At 38.4% G+C, this 19526-nt stretch overlaps 1 protein-coding gene and 1 pseudogene across 10 annotated transcripts in view; both read left to right on the plus strand.

Annotated features, from left to right (window-relative positions):
* The window catches only part of YEATS2 (YEATS domain containing 2), a 110707-nt gene that overhangs the window by 18231 nt on the left and 72950 nt on the right, over positions 1-19526 (plus strand). For all 10 annotated transcript variants that reach the window (XR_005019780.1, XM_036851613.1, XM_036851618.1 and 7 more), the window contains exons 2-4: positions 9824-9941; positions 14953-15050; positions 15574-15666. Coding sequence is in view for 9 of the 10 variants with exons in the window: in XM_036851613.1 (XP_036707508.1) it covers positions 9842-9941; positions 14953-15050; positions 15574-15666 (291 nt within the window). In the remaining variant the exon portion in view is untranslated. The remainder of the gene's footprint in view (positions 1-9823; positions 9942-14952; positions 15051-15573; positions 15667-19526) is intronic.
* On the plus strand, positions 4491-5223 carry LOC118894900 (annotated as a pseudogene).

Consider the following 19526-nt stretch of genomic DNA (forward strand, 5'->3'; position numbering starts at 1 on the left):
AGCAAAGTGATTCAGTTATACGTATGTATACATTCTTCTTTTTCATATTCTCTTCCGTTATGGTTTATCACAGGATATTGAATATAGTTCGCTGTGCTATACAGTAGGACCTTGTTGTTTATCCAGACAGAAGTTTTAAGTTTCTCACCATTCTGAGTTAACATGATGAAACCTTGTGCCATCCCGGTTCTGTCCCACCTGGGATGTGACTCATCCCTTTGTCCTGTGTATTCTGCCCTTTAGTCACTTAGTAGCCATCTTGGTATCACATCAACTGTTGAGGTATCAGTGCTTGTGTTCAAGTCATCCTTATTTTACTTTATAATGGCACCAAAGTGAAAGAGTGGCTATGCTGGCAATTCAGATATGCCAAAGAGAAGCCGTAAAGTGCTTCCTTTAGGTGAAAAGATGAAAGTTAATAAGGAAAGAAAGAAGTTGTATGCTGAGGTTGCTAAGATCTGCCTTATGAACGAATCTTCCATCCATGAAATTGTCAAGAAGGAAAAAGAAATTCGTGCTAGTTTTTTTTTTCACACCTCATATTGCGAAATTTATGGCTACGGTGTGTGAAGAGTACCTAGTTAAGATGGAAAAGGCATTAAATTTGTGGTGAAAGAGAAAAAGAGAAGACAAGGTTCACTACTGTTCTTTGTTTCAGGCATCCACTGGGGTCTTGGAACGTATCCCACACAGATAAGGGGGGACTGCGGTAGACTCGGTTTTGTGTGTAAGACCTGGCTTAGAATAACTAGGATGGAGTTTTGTTTTTTTTTCTTTTTTAACATCTTCATTGGAGTATAATTGCTTTACAATGGTGTGTTAGTTTCTGCTTCATAACAAAGTGAATCAGCTATACATATACATATATCCCCATATCTCCTCCCTCTTGCGTCTCCCTCCCTCCCACCCTCCCTGTCCCACCCCTCTAGGTGGTCGCAAAACATCGAGCTGATCTCCCTGTGCTATACGGCTGCTTCCCACTAGCTATCTATTTTACATTTGGTAGTGTATATATGTCCATGCCACTCTCTCACTTTGTCCCAGCTTACCCTTCCCCCTCCCCGTGTCCTCAGGTCCATTCTCTACGTCTGTGTCTTTATTCCTGTCCTGCCCCTACGTTCTTCAGAACCACTTTTTTTTTTTTTTAGATTCCTTATATATGTGTTAGCATACGGTATTTATTTTTCTCTTTCTGACTTACTTCACTCTGTATGACAGAGTCTAGGTCCATCCACCTCACTACAGATAACTCAGTTTCATTTAAGATGGAGTTTTTGTTGGTACCAGCTTAAATTAAAATCAGAACAAGATCTTCTCTTCTCCCTTTTAGATTTCCCTTGATCTGAGTCTTTCCTATAAATAGGCTACTTCAGATAGCTTGTATTGTGAAAAATAAGCATAATTTTGGGAAGAAGATTTTCAGTTATCAGTATCAATGGGAGATGACAGCTCTATGAGTAATCTTCAAATAGAGGAAAAAATTTAAATTGACACTGAAATATATATTTTGATTTTTTTGAAAGGACTTCTTCATGCCTAATGATTTTTGTCAGTATAATATTAAAATGGTTATTCTTTCTCAGCATGCACATTGGGCAGTCTTTGAGAAGCCTGGATGGTGTTGGAGTAGAAGCTGCTGCTATTTTTAGTTTGCAAAGTATAATTCATGAAATGGATCATATGTATTTGGATTACTGAAAGTCAGTTGCATTTATATATTTGTAAAGGTCCAACGTTAGACCTTTGCAGTTCAAATCACCTTGCTTCTGGATCTCCCCAATGCTTTGTTTATTGCTGGTAATAAAACCTTCTAGTCATGATGCACAGTTCTTTTAATACCCTGCTGGAAGTGATTCAGTTACACATATGCATATATTCATTCTTTTTCAGATTCTTTTCTGATAAAGGTATTCCCAGAATATTGAGTAGAGTTCCCTGTGCTATACAGTAGGTCCTTGTTGCTTATCTATGTTATATATAGTAGTATTCGTATGTTTACCCCAAGTTCCTGATTTATCCCTACCCCCCACCTTTCCCCTTTGGTAACCATAAGTTTGTTTTCCAAGTCTGTGAGTCTGCCTCTGTTTTGTAAGTTAGTTCATTTGCATCAATTTTTAGGTTCCACCTAGAAGTGATATCATACAATGTTTGTCTTGCTCTGTCTGACTTACTTCACTTAGTACAATCATCTCTGGGTCCATCCATGTTACTGCAATTGGCATTACTTTCTTCTATTTTGTGGCTGAGTCATATTCCATTGTATATATATATGTATCACATGTTCTTTACCTATATTCGTATGTTGGTGGACATTTTCGTTGCTTCCATGTCTTCGCTATTGTAAGGAGTGTGGCAGTGAACATTGGGGGAAAAAAAGAAAAATACCCTGCTGGACTGGATTTGTATCTGCTTATATTTGGAAATGAAAACTGGTCTCTCCTTTTCCTCTGAGGATGCCTTTTGGCCACATCTCCATAGGTTTAGATATATTGTTTCCTTTTTGCTGATAATTTTTAAATAGTCTTATTGAAATTTCCTTCTTTCATATCATAGTGAGTTTTTGTTAATAATTTCGTATTTAATTTTATCAAAATCAGAGAATATAGCTGTAGCATATCCTAATTTTGCAGTAATTGAGACTTTCTTCATATAACATATAATTTAGTTTAATGAATTTTTCTAGCTATTTAAAATATTTTTTGTTGGGTTCAGAGTTGTATGTATATATTAAATCTGGCTTGTAAATTGTACTATCTATATCATCTGTATTTTTATCTGTTGTTTTCTTGATCTTTTAAATTTCTGAGAGACATATGTTCAAATTCTCCTCTTATGATTGTGATTTTCTTAAATTCTTGTATTTCTGGTTTGTTTTGTGTTTTGTATGTCTTGACATGATGCTGTTTGATTTATGGTTTATGACATATCTTTGCAATTGTGTCTTTTAATGGTAACATAATCTTTTTTGTATTAAATGGTTTTTGCCTTAAATTATTCTCTCTGCCAATAATCTTGCCACGTATGCTTTTTGTTTGCATGTGTCTGTGTGTAATATCTTTGCATATCCCTTTATTTTAAACATTTGGCTATAATACCTTTGAAGGCATAGCAATATCAACAGATAGATTTGTAAGTATTATAGAAAGAATGATGAAAGCTAGTAGTTTGTTCCCTGTGGGTATTTATATTTTGGCATGTATTTTAGTTATCCCTTCATTTATTTATTCAGCAAATAATTTATTGAGACCTTCCAGGAACTTTGGAGAGGGAATATGGGGAGAGCTGTGTTCGGTAGTATGATCAGGGAAGGCCTTCTCTGATAAGGCGGGCATTTGAGCTGGCATCTGGTAAAGCTAACCTGGGGGAAGAGCATTCCAGGCAGAAGGAACCATAAGTCCAAAAACCCTAAGGAATGATTGAGGTGTTTTTGAGGAATAGAAGGAAAACCAAGGCTTTCTTGGTGGTGCAGTAGTTAAGAATCTGCCTGCCAATGCATGGGACACGGGTTCGAGCCCTGGTCTGGGAAGATCCCATATGCTGCAGAGCATCGAGGCACGTGCACCATAGCTACTGAGCCTGTTGTGCTCTAGAGCCCGTGAGCCACAACTACTGAGCCCACGTGCCACAACTACTGAAGCCAGCACGCCTAGAGCCTGTGCTCCACAACAAGAGAAGCCACCGCAATGAGAAGCCTGCGCACTGCAACGAAGAGTAGCCCCCGCTCGCCGCAACTAGAGAAAGCCCGCACACAGCAACAAAGACCCAGCGCAGCCAAAAATAAATAAATGAAATTAATAAATTTAAAAAAGAATAAAAATAAAAAACATTTTAAAAAAAAGAAAGAAAATCAGTGTGTCTGGATCTTTAATGATTAAGGATGGAGAAGCAGGCAGGGCCCAATTCATGTAACATTTTGTAGGTCATGTTAGGAAGTATGATTTTATTCTAAGAGTTATGGGAAGCCACTGGAAGATTTCAAGCAGGAGAGGGCATGTTCAGATATGTTTGTATAGTCCTTTTCTGAGCTGAGCTACAGTTTACATACAGTGAAATACACAGATTTTAAGTGTACAGTTGGAATGGGTTTTTAACGATTGCATGTACCCGTGTAACCTACAGCTTTATTAAGATAAAAAATATTTTGGGGCTTCCCTGGTGGCTCAGTGGTTAAGAATCCACCTGCCACTGCAAGGGACATGGGTTCAAGCCCTGGCCCGGGAAGATCCCACATGCCACGGAGCAACTAAGCCCCTGCGCCACAACTACTGAGCCTGAGCTCTAGAGCCCGTGAGCCACAGCTACTGAGCCTGCGTGCCACAACTACTGAAGCCTGCGCTCCTAGAGCCCGTGCTCTGCAACAAGAGAAGCCACGACAATGAGAAGCCCGCGCACCGCAACAAAGAGTAGCCTCCGCTCACCGCAACTAGAGAAAGCCCGCGCACAGCAACGAAGACCCAACACAGCCAAAAAAAAAAAAAAAAAATTCGGTGGGCCCTGGTGCAGACATGGCCAAGTCCAAGAACCACACCACGCACAACCAGTCCCGAAAATGGCACAGAAATGGCATCAAGAAACCCCAATCACAATGATACGAATCTCTTAAGGGGGTGGACCCCAAGTTCCTGAGAAATATGTGTTTTGCCGAGAAGCACAAGAAGGGCCTAAAGAAGATCTAGGCCAACAACGCCAAGGCCATGAGTGCACATGCTGAGGCTATCAAGGCCCTCTTAAAGCCCAAGGAGGTCAAGCCCAAGATCCCAAAGGGCGGCAGCCACAAGCTCAGTCAGCTTGTGTACATCGCTCACCCCAAGTTTGGGAAACAGGCTCATGCCCGTATTGCTAAGGGTCTAAAGCCTTAAGGCTCTGCCGGCCAAAGGCCAAGGCCAAGGCCGCAGCTGCAGGTACAGCTGCAGCTCCAACTCCAGTCCAGCTCAGGCTCCCAAAGCTGCCTAGGCCCCCACAAAGGCTCCAGAGTAGAGGCCTTTATCTACCAATGTGAGGACAGAAGGACTGGTGTGACCCCTGGGCTGCTGTCTGCATGGGACTGGTGTCCTCCTGTGCTATTTGTACAAATAAACGGGGGAAAAAAAGATATAAAATATTTCTGTCACCCCAGAAAGAGTCTTTATTCCTCTTCTCAGTCAGTCTCCACTACCAGCACCCCAACTACTATTCTGTTTTCGTTCACCATAGATTAATTTGTGTGTTCTTGAACTTCATGTAAATAGGATCATTCAGTATGTGCTCCTATTATGTGTCTGGCTTCTTTTACTTACCATAATGAAGATTTATTCCTGTTGTTGGTTGTACCGGGAGTTCATTGGTTATACTACAATTTGTTTACCCATTCTCCTGTTTTGTTTTTTTTTTTTTTTTTTTTTTTAAATTTATTTATTTTATTTATTTATTTTTGGCTGCGTTGGGTCTTCGTTGCTGCGTTCAGGCTTTTCTCTAGTTGCGTTGAGCGGGGGCTACTCTTCGTTGCGGTGCACGGGCTTCTCATGGCAGTGGCTGCTCTTGTTGCGGAGCACAGGCTCTAGGTGCACAGGCTTCAGTAGTTGTGGCTCACGGGCTTAGTTGCTCCGCAGCATGTGGGATCTTCCCGGCCCAGGGCTCAAACCCGTGTCCCCTGCATCGGCAGGCGGATTCTTAACCACTGCGCCAGCAGGGAAGCCCTCCTGTTTTGTTTTTTGTAGACAATTTTGAAATGTCTATCTGGCTAATAGAGGAGAATGGATTCTCTCATTCACATGTTTAATAAAGGAGCACTAGTTGTCTTATTTACAGAGGGGAAAATATTTTGTTTGAAATGAAAACTACAGAAAGGACAGGGCTAAAGATTTATAAAGTCATTATTAACATGTTAGGAGCATCTGTCTGTATGGAAGCAGATGGAAAATGATTGTACCTGCTGCTCCCCACCCCCCCTCTTAAATCAGATAGGAAAAGTCATCTTGAGTGAAAGCACGAAATACAGTGGTTCTGATGAGATTCAAATGCCATGAGGATCACAGAATTTTATATTGAGAAGGTACCTCACTTAGTAAAGTTTCCAGGAACCTTATTTATCAGATTTTATTCCTTTACCCAAGAGTTGGCCATGTCTTGTATGATGTGGTGTTCGCAAGACAGGGTTCCAGGACTAGATTCTAGGCCTTCTCTAACATGAGAACTAAGACCTTTTACTAAGAATTTCTGGTGACTCTATATTACATAATTTTTGTGTTTAAATTGTACAAATTTCCTTTAAAAATTATTTTTCTTTTCAAAGTATAGAGCATTAAAAAGTTTTGTTTTGTTTTTGGTATTTAACTTTTTTCAAAAACTTAGACTTGTTTATGTTATTTGAATGGGTGTGATACAGGGTGGTTTTGCTTTCTTACATTGTATTACAATACATGGGGGGAGGGGAATGTGTATTTTTAAAGTTTAAATTGACAGTGTTTACTTTTTATAAAGAAGCTATTTCAATGAGAAAATTTTTAAATTAGAGGAATCAGCATTACATACATTTCTGTATTTGGATTTGGTCCCATGGTATGGAGAAAATCCTTTCTCACAGACAAATTATGAACAGTAACTGATTTTCTTTTTTAACAGTTTACCACAGTCAGTATTCTTTTCAATTTCATTTGATTCAAACCCTTAAGAGGATTAGTAGGACATTTTGTTTCAAAGTTGAACCTGACAATATCTAACAACTGTTCATATTTCCTTTTCATAAATCTCAAAGACAGACAAGAAGAATCCAAAACTTACCATTACATGGCTCATTTGTTACACATTCCACATACTTACTTATTACATCATGGTGAGAGCATGCCTTGGCAGATGTGCCTAGCCTTAGGTAGCATGTACTTGAATGTGGCATGTATGTCCTTTAGTATTGTTCTTGGTAGAACAGAAGCAGACCTCAATTACTAAAAATGTTCAGTACAGACCTAAATCTTCCTCAACATGTTAATCAGGAGGAGCTCAAACCTATGCCCAAAGATGACAGGAAAGGCTTTATTTACAGGGGCTGCATGAAAATGTGAATTACCTTGACAGCATAAGTTAATTCATTGGTAGTTTCTTCCTTACCCACCCCACCCCCTTGCACCTCCAAAATCTTCTCTTTTTTCCCTTCTATTCTCTCAGTTTTAGAGCACAAGTCAAAAGAGAATTTTGCTTTATCCCTTAAGTGAGGGTAAAACAAAATACTGTTTTCTTCAAGAATCCCCAACCTTTTGGGGGAGGAGCCACCATTACTCCTGAGAGTACTTGGGGAGAGAGGGGGTGTGGGAAGAGAATATGGAGATTATGAAGTCCGCTGGATGGATGAGTGAAGGTGATGCTGGACTCACTCATTTTTACAGATAATCTAGTAAGACTCTTGGTAAACTGTAGAAGACAGGTGGTCACTGAGGAAATGGTACGGTGCAAAACAGATTGGATATCTGCTATGATGTATCTACTTCTGATACCAGGTTTATCTTGATAGTAGGAGGTTTTGTTGTTGTTCTTTTTCTATCTGCATTAAGGAAAAAGGAGTGAGGTTTACTGATTTTTTTTTTAACATTTTTAATTTTATTTATTTATTTATTTATTTATGGCTGTGCTAGGTCTTCGTTTCTGTGCGAGGGCTTTCTCTAGTTGCGGCGAGCGGGGGCCACTCTTCATCGCGGTGCACGGGCCTCTCACTGTCGCGGCCTCTCTTGTTGCAGAGCACAGGCTCCAGACGCGCAGGCTCAGTAGTTGTGGCTCACGGGCCTAGCCACTCCGCGGCATGTGGGATCTTGCTGGACCAGGGCTCGAACCCATGTCCCCTGCATTGGCAGGCAGATTCTCAACCACTGTGCCACCAGGGAAGCCCAGGTTTATTGATTTTTAAGAAAGTATTATTTATGTAACTGCCCAAGATTTTTTCAGGTTGTCTATAACTAGTTGCCGACCAAATGGAGAAGGCTAAAAGAACAATACCCTACTCTCACTTTTTATAAGCTTTAAAAACAGAAAATAATAGTTGGATTCAGGACTTCTCCAAAAATACTCATTTATATTCTAAATTAGAGCAGGTAGGTAATGATTGTGAACAAACATTAAATGGCTTGATTTAGGATGTTTATAAATGCTGGGAGGGGGCAGGTAGGACATTTTAAAGCTTAGGGCCATTATACAAAATAACAATTATAAGAAAAATGTTCTAGATCCAGGATTTACATATATATCATTACATAATGAGTCTCTCCCAGCTGAATCAAGTGAGTCTACCTCAGAGATGGGTGAAAGAACTGGACTAAGAGCTGAGAGGCTTTTAAATTGTTATTTCTGTTTTAACTTTGAGTGAATAAAAAAATAATTATTTTTGAGTTATACTTTATTTTCATTAATTTTATTTTAAAACTGTGTATTACCTCAATAAATACATTTTGTGTATTTTTGCCTTTGGTTAGGTAAATAATCTCCATCAGTGGTAGAGGAGAGGTTTGGAAATTAGGGAGCTCTTCTTGTCTTTTCTGTCATAGATCAATCTTCTAAGGGGCAGCTCATCTAACCTCCCTGGACCTGTTTTCTTATCTGTCAGTAGACCCTCGCTGCCCAGTAAGGGACCCACTAGCCACAGGTTGTTATTGAGCCTTTGTAATGTGGCTAGTCCAAATTAAGGTGTACTCTAGGTGTAAAAGACTTAGTACAAAAGTAAGAATGTAGAATATCTTATTGCTAATTTGCTTATATTGATTATATCATTGGAATGATAATATTTTGGGTACATTGGTTAAATAAAATGTATTATTAAAATTAATTTCACCCATTTCTTTTTCTTTTTTTAAATGTGGGCACTAGAAAATGTTTATTTCCATTTGTGGCTCACATTATGTTGCTTTTGGATAGTGCTGATCTGTACAGCATTTCCTAAACTGACTCATGAAATATTAATAAGTGCTCAATGAAACACAGTTTGGAAGAGGAGCGGTGTCCAGTGGAACTTTCTGCAGTGATAAAATGGTCTGCATCTCTGTTGTCCAATTTAGTAGCTACTGGCCCTGATGTCTATTGAGCACTTGAAATGTGGCTAGTGTTCTGAAATGTAGGAAAAGGAACTGAATTTTAAATATTATTTAATTTTAATTAACTTTAAGGAGCCACGTATGGCTAGTGGCTAATGTATTGGGACAGTGCAGATCTAAAGATTTATGGGACGGTTTTGTTTAGAGACTTGTATACCTAGGACTTGTTTACCATATTGCAAGCTTGTTAGTTTAATATAAGTCTATACAGTTTGTGTTTATTATGAATAATAATAAATGATCAGTAACAATAACATTTATTAAGTACTTGTTATATAGCATGTACTATGTAAATACCAGAGAGAGGATTTGTATAATAAATTATTAAATTGTATTTAATAATACAAATTATTATTTGTATAATAAATTGTTTACTGAGTTATATTGCTCGTATTCTGTCATATATTTGATGCGTTGTGGTTTCCAGGATATTGTGGGCTTACCATGTTTTCATCAAAATCTGGTTTCTTTTCTTTCTATATGAGGTCCCTTCTGTGAAAGCCTGGCTCCTTTTGGAAGGTCTGAACAATGTGCTGCCTTGTTAAAGGATTTTCTTTTGAAAGGGAAACGCATGCTTTGTAACAGATGATGATGGTTTGTTTTCAGTGAACTTTTGAAGTTAGTTATGTTTTTAGCTTTAAAAGGGATGTGTGTGTATTTACACAGACTTATAAATATCAGTATTATGCAATATTTATTCCTTTTGTGTGTGTGTACACATATAAGTATTGATATCAAGCAGTGTTATTAATTAATGTATTATTGCTTCACAGTGAAGAACGAATGTCATCATGTCTGGAATCAAGCGAACAATCAAAGAAACTGACCCTGATTATGAGGATGTATCTGTGGCCCTTCCAAATAAGCGGCATAAAGCAATTGAGAATTCAGGTAGAAATTCACTTGCCTTAGGAAATTATTTCTTTGTTGACATATGCCTCCCTATAAGATTTATAGGAACTAAAATGAAATGCATGTCCACTATTGTGTATATTTTGAAGAGGTTTGTGAGAGGGATTAGCTAAGTGCTCTGTTTAATAGTAATATACCATGTGTGGCATAAAAGGCTGGAACATAATCAGGTAGACTGTGAAAGCGTCTGTAATGAGACAGGCTCTAAGTTTTAGCTATCATTGTATGTTAGGTGTAATCATAAAGTCTTAGCAATGTGTGTACTACAATGTGGTATCATGTGAGATGATTATAGGTGGTACATGAATTAAGGTTTTTTATTTTAATAGTTAGTGTTAATGTCTATAGAAAAGATAATGGTCTTATCAGACTTGCAGTTTCATGGCTACTGCTTAGGATAAGGCTAACTTTTTTTTTTTTTAATTTTAATTCTATTGGAGTATAGTTGATTTAAAATGTTGTGTTAGTTTCAGGTGTACAGCAAAGTGATTCAGTTATACACATACATATATTCATTCTCTTTTTAGATTCTTTTCTCATATAGATTATCACAGAATGTCGAGTAGAGTTCCCTGTGCTATACAGTAGGTCCTTGTTGTTTATCTATCTTATGTATAGTAGTGGGTGTATTTCATCCCAAGCTCCTTATTTATCCCCCTCCCCCCAAGGGCTAACACTTTTTAAAAATACTATTTAATGGCGTTAATTAGATGTTTCACATGGTTCTCAGATGTGGTAGGTAACTTGAAGGTGGGATATGAATGATGGAAATTTGGGAAACACTGATCTTTGCACTTAGCTGGTGGTGGCTTAGTTAAGACTCAGAGGCATTAAATTACTTGCCCAAGATCATTTAATTAGTTGAAGACCAGATCATCTGTAGTTACCCAGAATGTTTTAAGCTGTCTCAAAAAAAGTGGCTATATTTGAGTTTCTAATACAAAATATTGCTAAAATTCATTACTGTTTATTTAAAAAATAAATCTATGTAAGTTATTACAGCTAGATGAAGAAGGTCTCAAAGTCATAGATAAGGTGCTGCAGCTCCACAGAGATCAGAGCCCCAAGGTTAAGTGGTGAAGGAAATTCCTGTCTGTGTAAGTGCAGTCAAGTCATATGTACCCCACAAAAGTCTCTGTGTACCGGAAATGATCAAATCCAGTTCCAAACAATAAAAACATTTCACTGAAACTTTTCTCTCCATTCAGTTGTAATTTTATTTACAAGGATATGTCATTTGCTTTCAATAACAAGCCAGATAAATATGAAAGTATCATGAAACTTAAATTCATTATTCAAATGCATCACATGGCGTATCTTTTTTGTAATAAAAATAAGAAAAGGGAAAACTTATTGTTTTAGGAAACATCGTAATTTCAATTTAAATCTAATGTAAGTTCCCAAATATGTAGCCTAAGCAGGGACAGTTTTTTGTTACTAAGTGCCAATTTGCCGTTCTTCTTCTTGGTGTCCATTCTCAACCTAATTCCTAATAAAGATTTTATTTTTATTCTTAAGAATTTTTCTCAAAGCAGGTTTGGTAGGATGCTTCCCTTTTCTTTTTTTTTTTAAATATAAATTTATTTATTTTTGGCTGCATTGGGTCTTCGTTGCTGCACACGGGCTTTCTCTAGTTGCGGTGAGCGGGGGCTACTCTTTGTTGTGGCGCGCGGGCTTCTCATTGCACTGGCTTCTCTTGTTGCAGAGCACGGGCTCTAGGCATGCGGGCTTCAGTAGTTGTGGCGTGCGGGCTTAGTAGTTGTGGCTCGCGGGCTCTAGAGCGCAGGCTCAGTAGTTGTGGTGCACGGGCTCAGTTGCTCTGTGGCATGTGGGATCTTGCTGGACCAGGGCTTGAACCCGTGTCCCCTGCATTGGCAGGTGGATTCTTAACCACTGCGCCACCAGGGAAGTCCCAGGATGCTTCCCTTTTCTTATATGGTTTTATTTTGTTTGGCTTTAGTTTTCCTTATTTCATGAAAGAGATAATTTAGAATTGCTTTTTTCTGAGAAGCTTATGATAAAACAGCCTGCATTGATAACAGTCTCTGACTTTTAGCCTCCCCTAAGATTATCTGCTGGTTTCCAAATATATACAAGGTTTATATATACAAGGATACATAACAGTAGTACTAGAAAAAACTCTTTTCATCAGATATGAGGAAAGCTTAGTCATTTGCTTCAATGCAGGCATATCCACAAGAACGCTTATACCAGCACTAGTTTTATTTATTTATTTATTTAACATCTTTATTGGAGTATAATTGCTTTACAGTGGTGTGTTAGTTTCTGCTGTATAACAAAGTGAATCAGCTATACGTATACATATATCCCCATATCTCCTCCCTCTTGCGTCTCCCTCCCACCCTCCCTATCCCACCCCTCTAGGTGGTCACAAAGCCCCGAGCTGATCTCCATGTGCTATGCGGCTGCTTCCCACTAGCTATGTATTTTACATTTGGTAGTGTATATATGTCCATGCCACTCTCTCACTTCGTGCCAGCTTACCCTTCCCCCTCCCCGTGTCCTCAAGTCCACTCTCTACATCTGCGTCTTTATACCTGTCCTGCTCCTAGGTTCTTCAGAACCATTTTTTTTTTTAGATTCCATATATATGTGTTAGCATATGGTATTTGTTTTTCTCTTTCTGACTTACTTCACTCTGTATGCCAGACATCTAGGTCCATCCACCTCACTGCAAATAACTCAATTTCATTTCTTTCTATGGCTGAGTAATATTCCATTGTATATATGTGCCACATCTTCTTTATCCATTCATCTGTCGATGGACACTTAGGTTGCTTCCATGTCCTGACTATTGTAAATAGAGCTGCAGTGAACATTGTGGTACATGTCTCTTTTTGAATTATGGTTTTCTCAGAGTATATACCCAGTAGTGGTATTGCTGGGTCATATGGTAGTTCTCTTTTTAGTTTTTTAAGGAACCACTATACTGTTCTCCATAGTGACTGTATTAATTTACATTCCCACCAACAGTGCAAGAGGGTTCCCTTTTCTCCACACCCTCTCCAGCATTTATTGTTTGTAGATTTTTTGATGATGGCCATTCTGGCCGGTGTGAGGTGATACCTCATGGTGGTTTTGATTTGCATTTCTTTAATGATTAGTGATGTTGAGCATCGTTTCATGTGTTTGTTGGCAACCTGTATATCTTCTTTGGAGAAATGTCTATTTAGGTCTTCTGCCCATTCTTGGATTGGGTTGTTTGTTTTTTTGATATTGAGCTGCATGAGCTGCTTGTAAATTTTGGAGATTAATCCTTTGTCAGTTGCTTCATTTGCAAATATTTTCTCCCATTCTGAGGGTTCTCTTTTTGTCTTGTTTATGTTTTCCTTTGCTGTGCAAAAGTTTTTAAGTTTCATTAGGTCCCATGTGTTTATTTTTGTTTTTATTTCCATTTCTCTAGGAGGTGGGTCAAAAAGGATGTTTCTGTGATTTATGTCATAGAGTGTTCTGCCTATATTTTCCTCTAAGAGTTTTATAGTGTCTGGCCTTAAATTTAGGTCTTTAATCCATTTTGAGTTTATTTTTGTGTATGGTGTTAGGGAGTGTTCTAATTTCATTCTTTTACGTGTAGCTGTCTAGTTTTCCCAGCACCATTTATTGAAGAGGCTGTTTTATTCTCCATTGTATATTCTTGCCTCCATTATCAAAAATAAGGTGATCATATGCCAGCACTAGTTTTAAATTGGCAGTCTAGTGGCATATTTTACGGGGAGAAAATGACATGGGTGATCAAGGATCCAAATTTTCTCTGCAATTTTTTTTACACCCCAAAGCATGGGTGGTGATTTTTTCATATTACAAACACAGGATCATTATGCAAAATCCCAGGTTTTTCAAGCAGTCATTCGACTCTTCTTTTTTTATTCTCTTGTAATCAAACTACATTTCATATCTGATGTTTTTAACTCTTTGAATTGCATATTACCCTGAGTAGTAAATTGCCTTCAGAGACATTTTCTTTCCTTTTGAATTCTTTCTTTGCTGGTTCCTTCAGGTAGTTGTAATCAGAAACTGCTGAATTGCATGCTAGATCCTAACTTCCTGCCTTCTTATGAACTGCTCTTGTGTCACAGACTACTTCTTCCTCTAGCTAACTCTTTACTTTCTTTTTCCTTGGGGTTATGGTTTTTCAGAAGTCACCACGTATTTCTCTCGGAATCTTCATGGATTTCTTTTTTGGTAATTTTATTTTGATGTGACTTCAAACAGAAAAATTGCAAGGAGAATTTGTATGTCTTTTGTCCAGATTAATTCGCCAGTTGTTTACATTTTGCCTCATTTGGTTTATCATTCTTTTCCCCCACCCCCAATCCATACACACACATACTACACAAATGCATGTATGCACGCAGGTATATATGCACATCATTTTTTCAAAATCATCTGAAGATACATTAGACACTTGTAAACACTTGTGTATTTCCTAAGGACAAATTTCTTATGTAATCACAGTACAATTATCAGAAGCAGGAAATTTTAACATTTTACATTACATTATCTAATCTGCTGTCCATATTCAAGTTTTACCAGTTGTCCCAGTATTTTATAACTATTCCCCCTTTCCAGGATCACACAATGCATTTAGTTGTTATATCTCTTTAGTCTCTTTTAATCTCAACTTTTCTTTGTCTTTCTTGACTTTAGTATTTGAATGCATAGGCCAGTTATTTTATACAGTGTCCTTCAATTTAGGTTTGTCTGATGTTCGCTGTGATTAGATTCAGCGTTTTTAGCAGGAACGCCACAGAGTGGTGGAGTCTTGTCAGTATATCATATCAGAAAACATGCGAGGTCAGTTTGCTTGAATATTTGGTGATGTTAACTTTTCATTTTTGATTAAGGTGATGACCATTAGGTTTCTCCACTTCAGAGTTACTGTTCCTGGGTTTCTTTTGTTGCTTGCTGAGTTGAATCAAGGCGGCAACTGATTAATTAGACCTTGGATTATTGTATGTTCTTTGTGCAGCTCGAGATGCTGCTGTGCAGAAGATTGAGACTATTATCAAGGAACAATTTGCACTTGAAATGAAGAATAAGGAACATGAAATTGAGGTCATTGACCAGGTATAATGATGTTAAATTAAAAATAAAGGAACAGAACTATTGAAAAAAAACTACGTGTGATGAATTTTTAAAAATCTGTTGAGATGGAATTATGGTGTATTTTTCCCCTTTGCTGTTCTTTTAAAAGGAGCTTTCTCGTTTTTGGGAAAAAAGACCTGCGCCTTTTTTTTTTTTCTTTAAATGACATTGCAGAAAAAGATTAAAAAATCACTTGAAATTCCATCCCAAAAGATAATTCCTCTTTGCTTTTGTGCTCAATATCTTTGTGGACATTTCTCAATGAATATGCATATATACATACAAATACATATTAATATGTCTATATACTCTTGCAAACATCGTATTTTGTCATTCTTTTAAATATTTTGCCAATCTGATAGGTGGAAAATGGTCATTTCTGTTTGTCTTTCTTTGATTATTAGAGAAGTTGAACCTTTGGGTTCATTTACATTTCTTATGAATTGTTTGTATATCTCTTCTGTCATTTCCATTTTTAAAAGTAATTAATTAATATTTATTTTAGCGACTAATTGAGGCAAGAAGGATGATGGATAAACTTCGTGCCTGCATTGTCGCAAACTACTATGCTTCTGCAGGACTTCTGAAAGTTTCTGAGGTAAGTTTTCCTCATATGCAGTCATTTCTGGCCACCCATATTGTTGTGTGAAGAGAAATTAGTCTTGATGTGAAATCCCTGCCTTCAAAACATTTCTTATATTGACCTTTCGAATTCAAGAAGCCTAGCCTGCCTTCCTGGGAATATACGTAAATTTATCATTGTGTTCAACCATATCCTTTAATTATACCTCTCTACATTGTCAATAATCGTTAAGTAACATTTTTTTCTTTTTGCTTAATTGTTCTGTAACTAATTGTTAGCACTGTTGCTAGGCTTTGCAGATACAAAGATGAGAGTGACCCTGTTCTAACTTGCCTTATTCCTCTTCATTTGATTATGGATGGCTTTGGAATAAATTATAGATCGATTCATTTTTCTCTGACCTTTTACTACTAATGAATGACAATTGTTAGTTTCAGTAGATTGACTCTAATTCAAGAAGCCCTGATTTTTTTCCCCCTTTTTGTGAAAATTTTCAAATATATAGAGAAGGTGAAATAAGCACTTGTTTATGCATCACTTAGCTTCAGCAGTTTTAACATTTTGCCATGTTTGCTTTATCTATCTTATTTTTGTCTAAAACATTAAAAAGTAAGTTCCAAGCATCGTGACACTTCATCCCTAAATACTTAATCCTAAAGGATCGTCTTCTGTGTAGTCACAATACCTAAGAGAATGAGTCCCTAATATTATTTGATAATCAGTCCATATTCAGATTTTCCCAGTTGTCCCCAAAATATCTTTAAAGTTGGGGTGTTTTTTGTTTTTGGACAGGATCCAGTCAGGGTTCATGGGTTACATTTGGCTGTTTTGTTTCTCTAGTCTCATTTTATCTAGAACAGTTCTCCCACCTTTTTTTCCCCTGTGATATTGACTTATTTGAAGAGAGCAGGCCATTTATGTTGTAGAATGTCCCACATTTTGGATTTTTTTCCCCTTGGGTTGTTCCTTCATTCCTTCTATTTTTCTGTAAAATAAGAGTCAAGTCTAAAGATTTGATTAGGTTAAGGTTGAGTCTTTTTGGAGATAGTACTTCATAGGTAATGCTGTATACTTCATATTGTATCACATTAGGAGACATAGTATCAGGTTGTGCTACTGTTAGTGATACTAAGTTTAGTCATGGTTAATGTGATTACCACTAGATTGCTCCAATTATAAAGGATGGGGATAAGATTGAACTGATACAGAAGTATTTCTTCTTGTTTGACGTTTTGATAATTTCAGCATAAGTTTTGTTTTTTCTTAAGTTTTTTCCAGTTAGAATTAGATAATTCTCCTCTTGGACAGTACTGGCTCAATGAGAATAGTGGAAGGGCTGCAGGGAGCATAGTAGCATGCTGCTTTGCATCATTCCCTGTGGTTTTTACAGATAAGAGGTACCTGCCATGTATAGGCTTTTGTGTCATCCTGTGGAGCTTTAGGGTATTAGGTATCTGAAGCATTATTTGAGTTTAATCTTAGGTGGTAGATAGTTGTTTCTTCTACTGCAGAAGTTTCCATATTACATTTTAGAGTCTGAACTACTTTGCTCGAGCTACCATAACAAATTACCACAAGCTTGGTGGCTTAAAACAACAGAAATTTGGGACTTCCTTGGTGACGCAGTGGGTAAGACTCTGCACTCCCAATGCAGGGGACCCAGGTTCGATCCCTGGTCAGGGAACTATATCCCACATGCATGATGCAACTGAGAGTTCGCGCATGCCACAACTAAGGAGCCCATGAGCCACAGCTAAGGAGCCCGTGTGCTGCAACTAAGGAGCTGGAGAGCCTCAACTAAGGAGCCCACCTCCTGCAGCTAAGACCCTGCGCAACCAAATAAATTTTAAAAATAAATAAATAAATAAATAAAGGAACCAGACTTTAAAAAAAACCGAAACAAAACAGGAATTTATTATCTCATGATTCTAGAGGCTAGCAGTCCAAAATCAAGTATGTTGGTGGCTAGGCAATGCTCCCTCTGAAGACTCTAGGGAAGAATTCTTCCTTGTCTTCTCCTAGCTTCCGGTGGTTGCTAGCAGTACTTGGCATTCCTTGGCTTGTAGCTGCATCACTCCAATTTCTGCCTTTAACATGGACTTTTCCCTTTGTGTGTCTTCTCTGTTTCTTTCTGTATCCAACTTTCCCTCTTTTAAGAATACTAGTCATTGAAGTAAGGCCTACCCAAATCCAGTATGACATCATCTTAACTTGATTACATCTGAAAAGACTGTATTTTCAAATAGTCACATTCACAGGTCTCGGTGGACATGAATTTTTGGGAGACACTGTTAACCCAGGGCAGATTCTAAAGTCATCTGTCATATGGCTTGCTATTAGATTCAACAAGATGCACATTGCAAGCTAGCAGCTGCCTGACATAGGACTGTAGCTACTCTGAAGAGCTGGTTATTCATTTAATGTTTTGATGCCTTTTTTTTTAAACCATTAACAGTACTGAACTGTGCTATTTGATAGTCTAGAAATGTACTGATTTTTATCTTGTTATATTCTGATTGGGATTTATTTAAGGATATTTGGTATATTTTTATCTTTTAGGATCTGCCAATTAATTATTTTTAGTTTGCTCTAACAAAATACATTTATAGCTCTAAAATAAACCTTTATTATTGAAGTACAACAGCTCTGTTGCTTTGACTCTGAAACACTGGTCTCTGGCTCCCTTTTACTTGCTAAAACAATTATTATTATTATTTTTATTTATTTATTTATTTATTTATTTATTTATATTTATTTATGGCTGTGTTGGGTCTTCGTTTCTGTGCGAGGGCTTTCTCTAGTTGTGGCAAGCGGGGGCCACTCTTCATCGCGGTGCGCGGGCCTCTCACTATCGCGGCCTCTCTTGTTGCAGAGCACAGGCTCCAGACGCGCAGGCTCAGTCGTTGTGGCTCACGGGCCCAGCCACTCTGCGGCATGTGGGATCTTCCCAGACCAGGGCTCGAACCCGTGTCCCCTGCATTGGCAGGCAGATTCTCAACCACTGCGCCACCAGGGAAGCCCTTATTATTTTTTTAACATCTTTATTGAAGTATAATTGCTTTACAATGGTGTGTTAGTTTCTGCTTTAAAACAAAGTGAATCAGTTATACATATACATACGTTCCCATATCTCTTCCCTCTTGCATCTCCCTCCCTCCCACCCTCCCTATCCCACCCCTCTAGGTGGTCACAAAGCACCAAGCTGATCTCCCTGTGCTATGCGGCTGCTTCCCACTAGCTATCTATTTTTTTTTTTTTTTTTAAATTTATTTATGGCTGTGTTGGGTCCTCGCCTCCATGCGAGGGCCCTCTCCAGCCGCGGCAAGCGGGGGCCACTGTTCACCACGGTGCGCGGGCCCCCCCCCCCGCGGCCCCCCCCCCCGCGCCCCCCCCCCCCCCCCCCGTCGCGGAGCACAGGCTCCAGACAAGCAGGCCCAGCAATTGTGGCTCACGGGCCCAGCCGCTCCGCGGCATGCGGGATCCTCCGGGACCAGGGCTCGAACCCGTGTCCCCTGCACCGGCAGGCGGACTCCCAACCACTGCGCCACCAGGGAAGCCCCTAGCTATCTATTTTACATTTGGTAGTGTATATATGTCCATGACACTCTCTCACCCTGTCACATCTCACCCCTCCCCCTCCCCATATCCTCAAGTCCATTCTTTAGTAGGTCTGTGTCTTTATTCCCATCTTGCCACTAGGTTCTTCATGACCTTTTTCTTTTTTTTTTTTTTCCTTAGATTCCATATATATGTGTTAGCATACTGTATTTGTTTTTCTCTTTCTGACTTACTTCACTCTGTATGACAGACTCTAACTCCATCCACCTCATTACAAATACCTCCATTTCATTTCTTTTTATGGCTGAGTAATATTC

This window comes from Balaenoptera musculus, chromosome 4 (genome assembly GCF_009873245.2).
Source record: "Balaenoptera musculus isolate JJ_BM4_2016_0621 chromosome 4, mBalMus1.pri.v3, whole genome shotgun sequence".
Taxonomy (NCBI): Eukaryota; Metazoa; Chordata; class Mammalia; order Artiodactyla; family Balaenopteridae; genus Balaenoptera; species Balaenoptera musculus.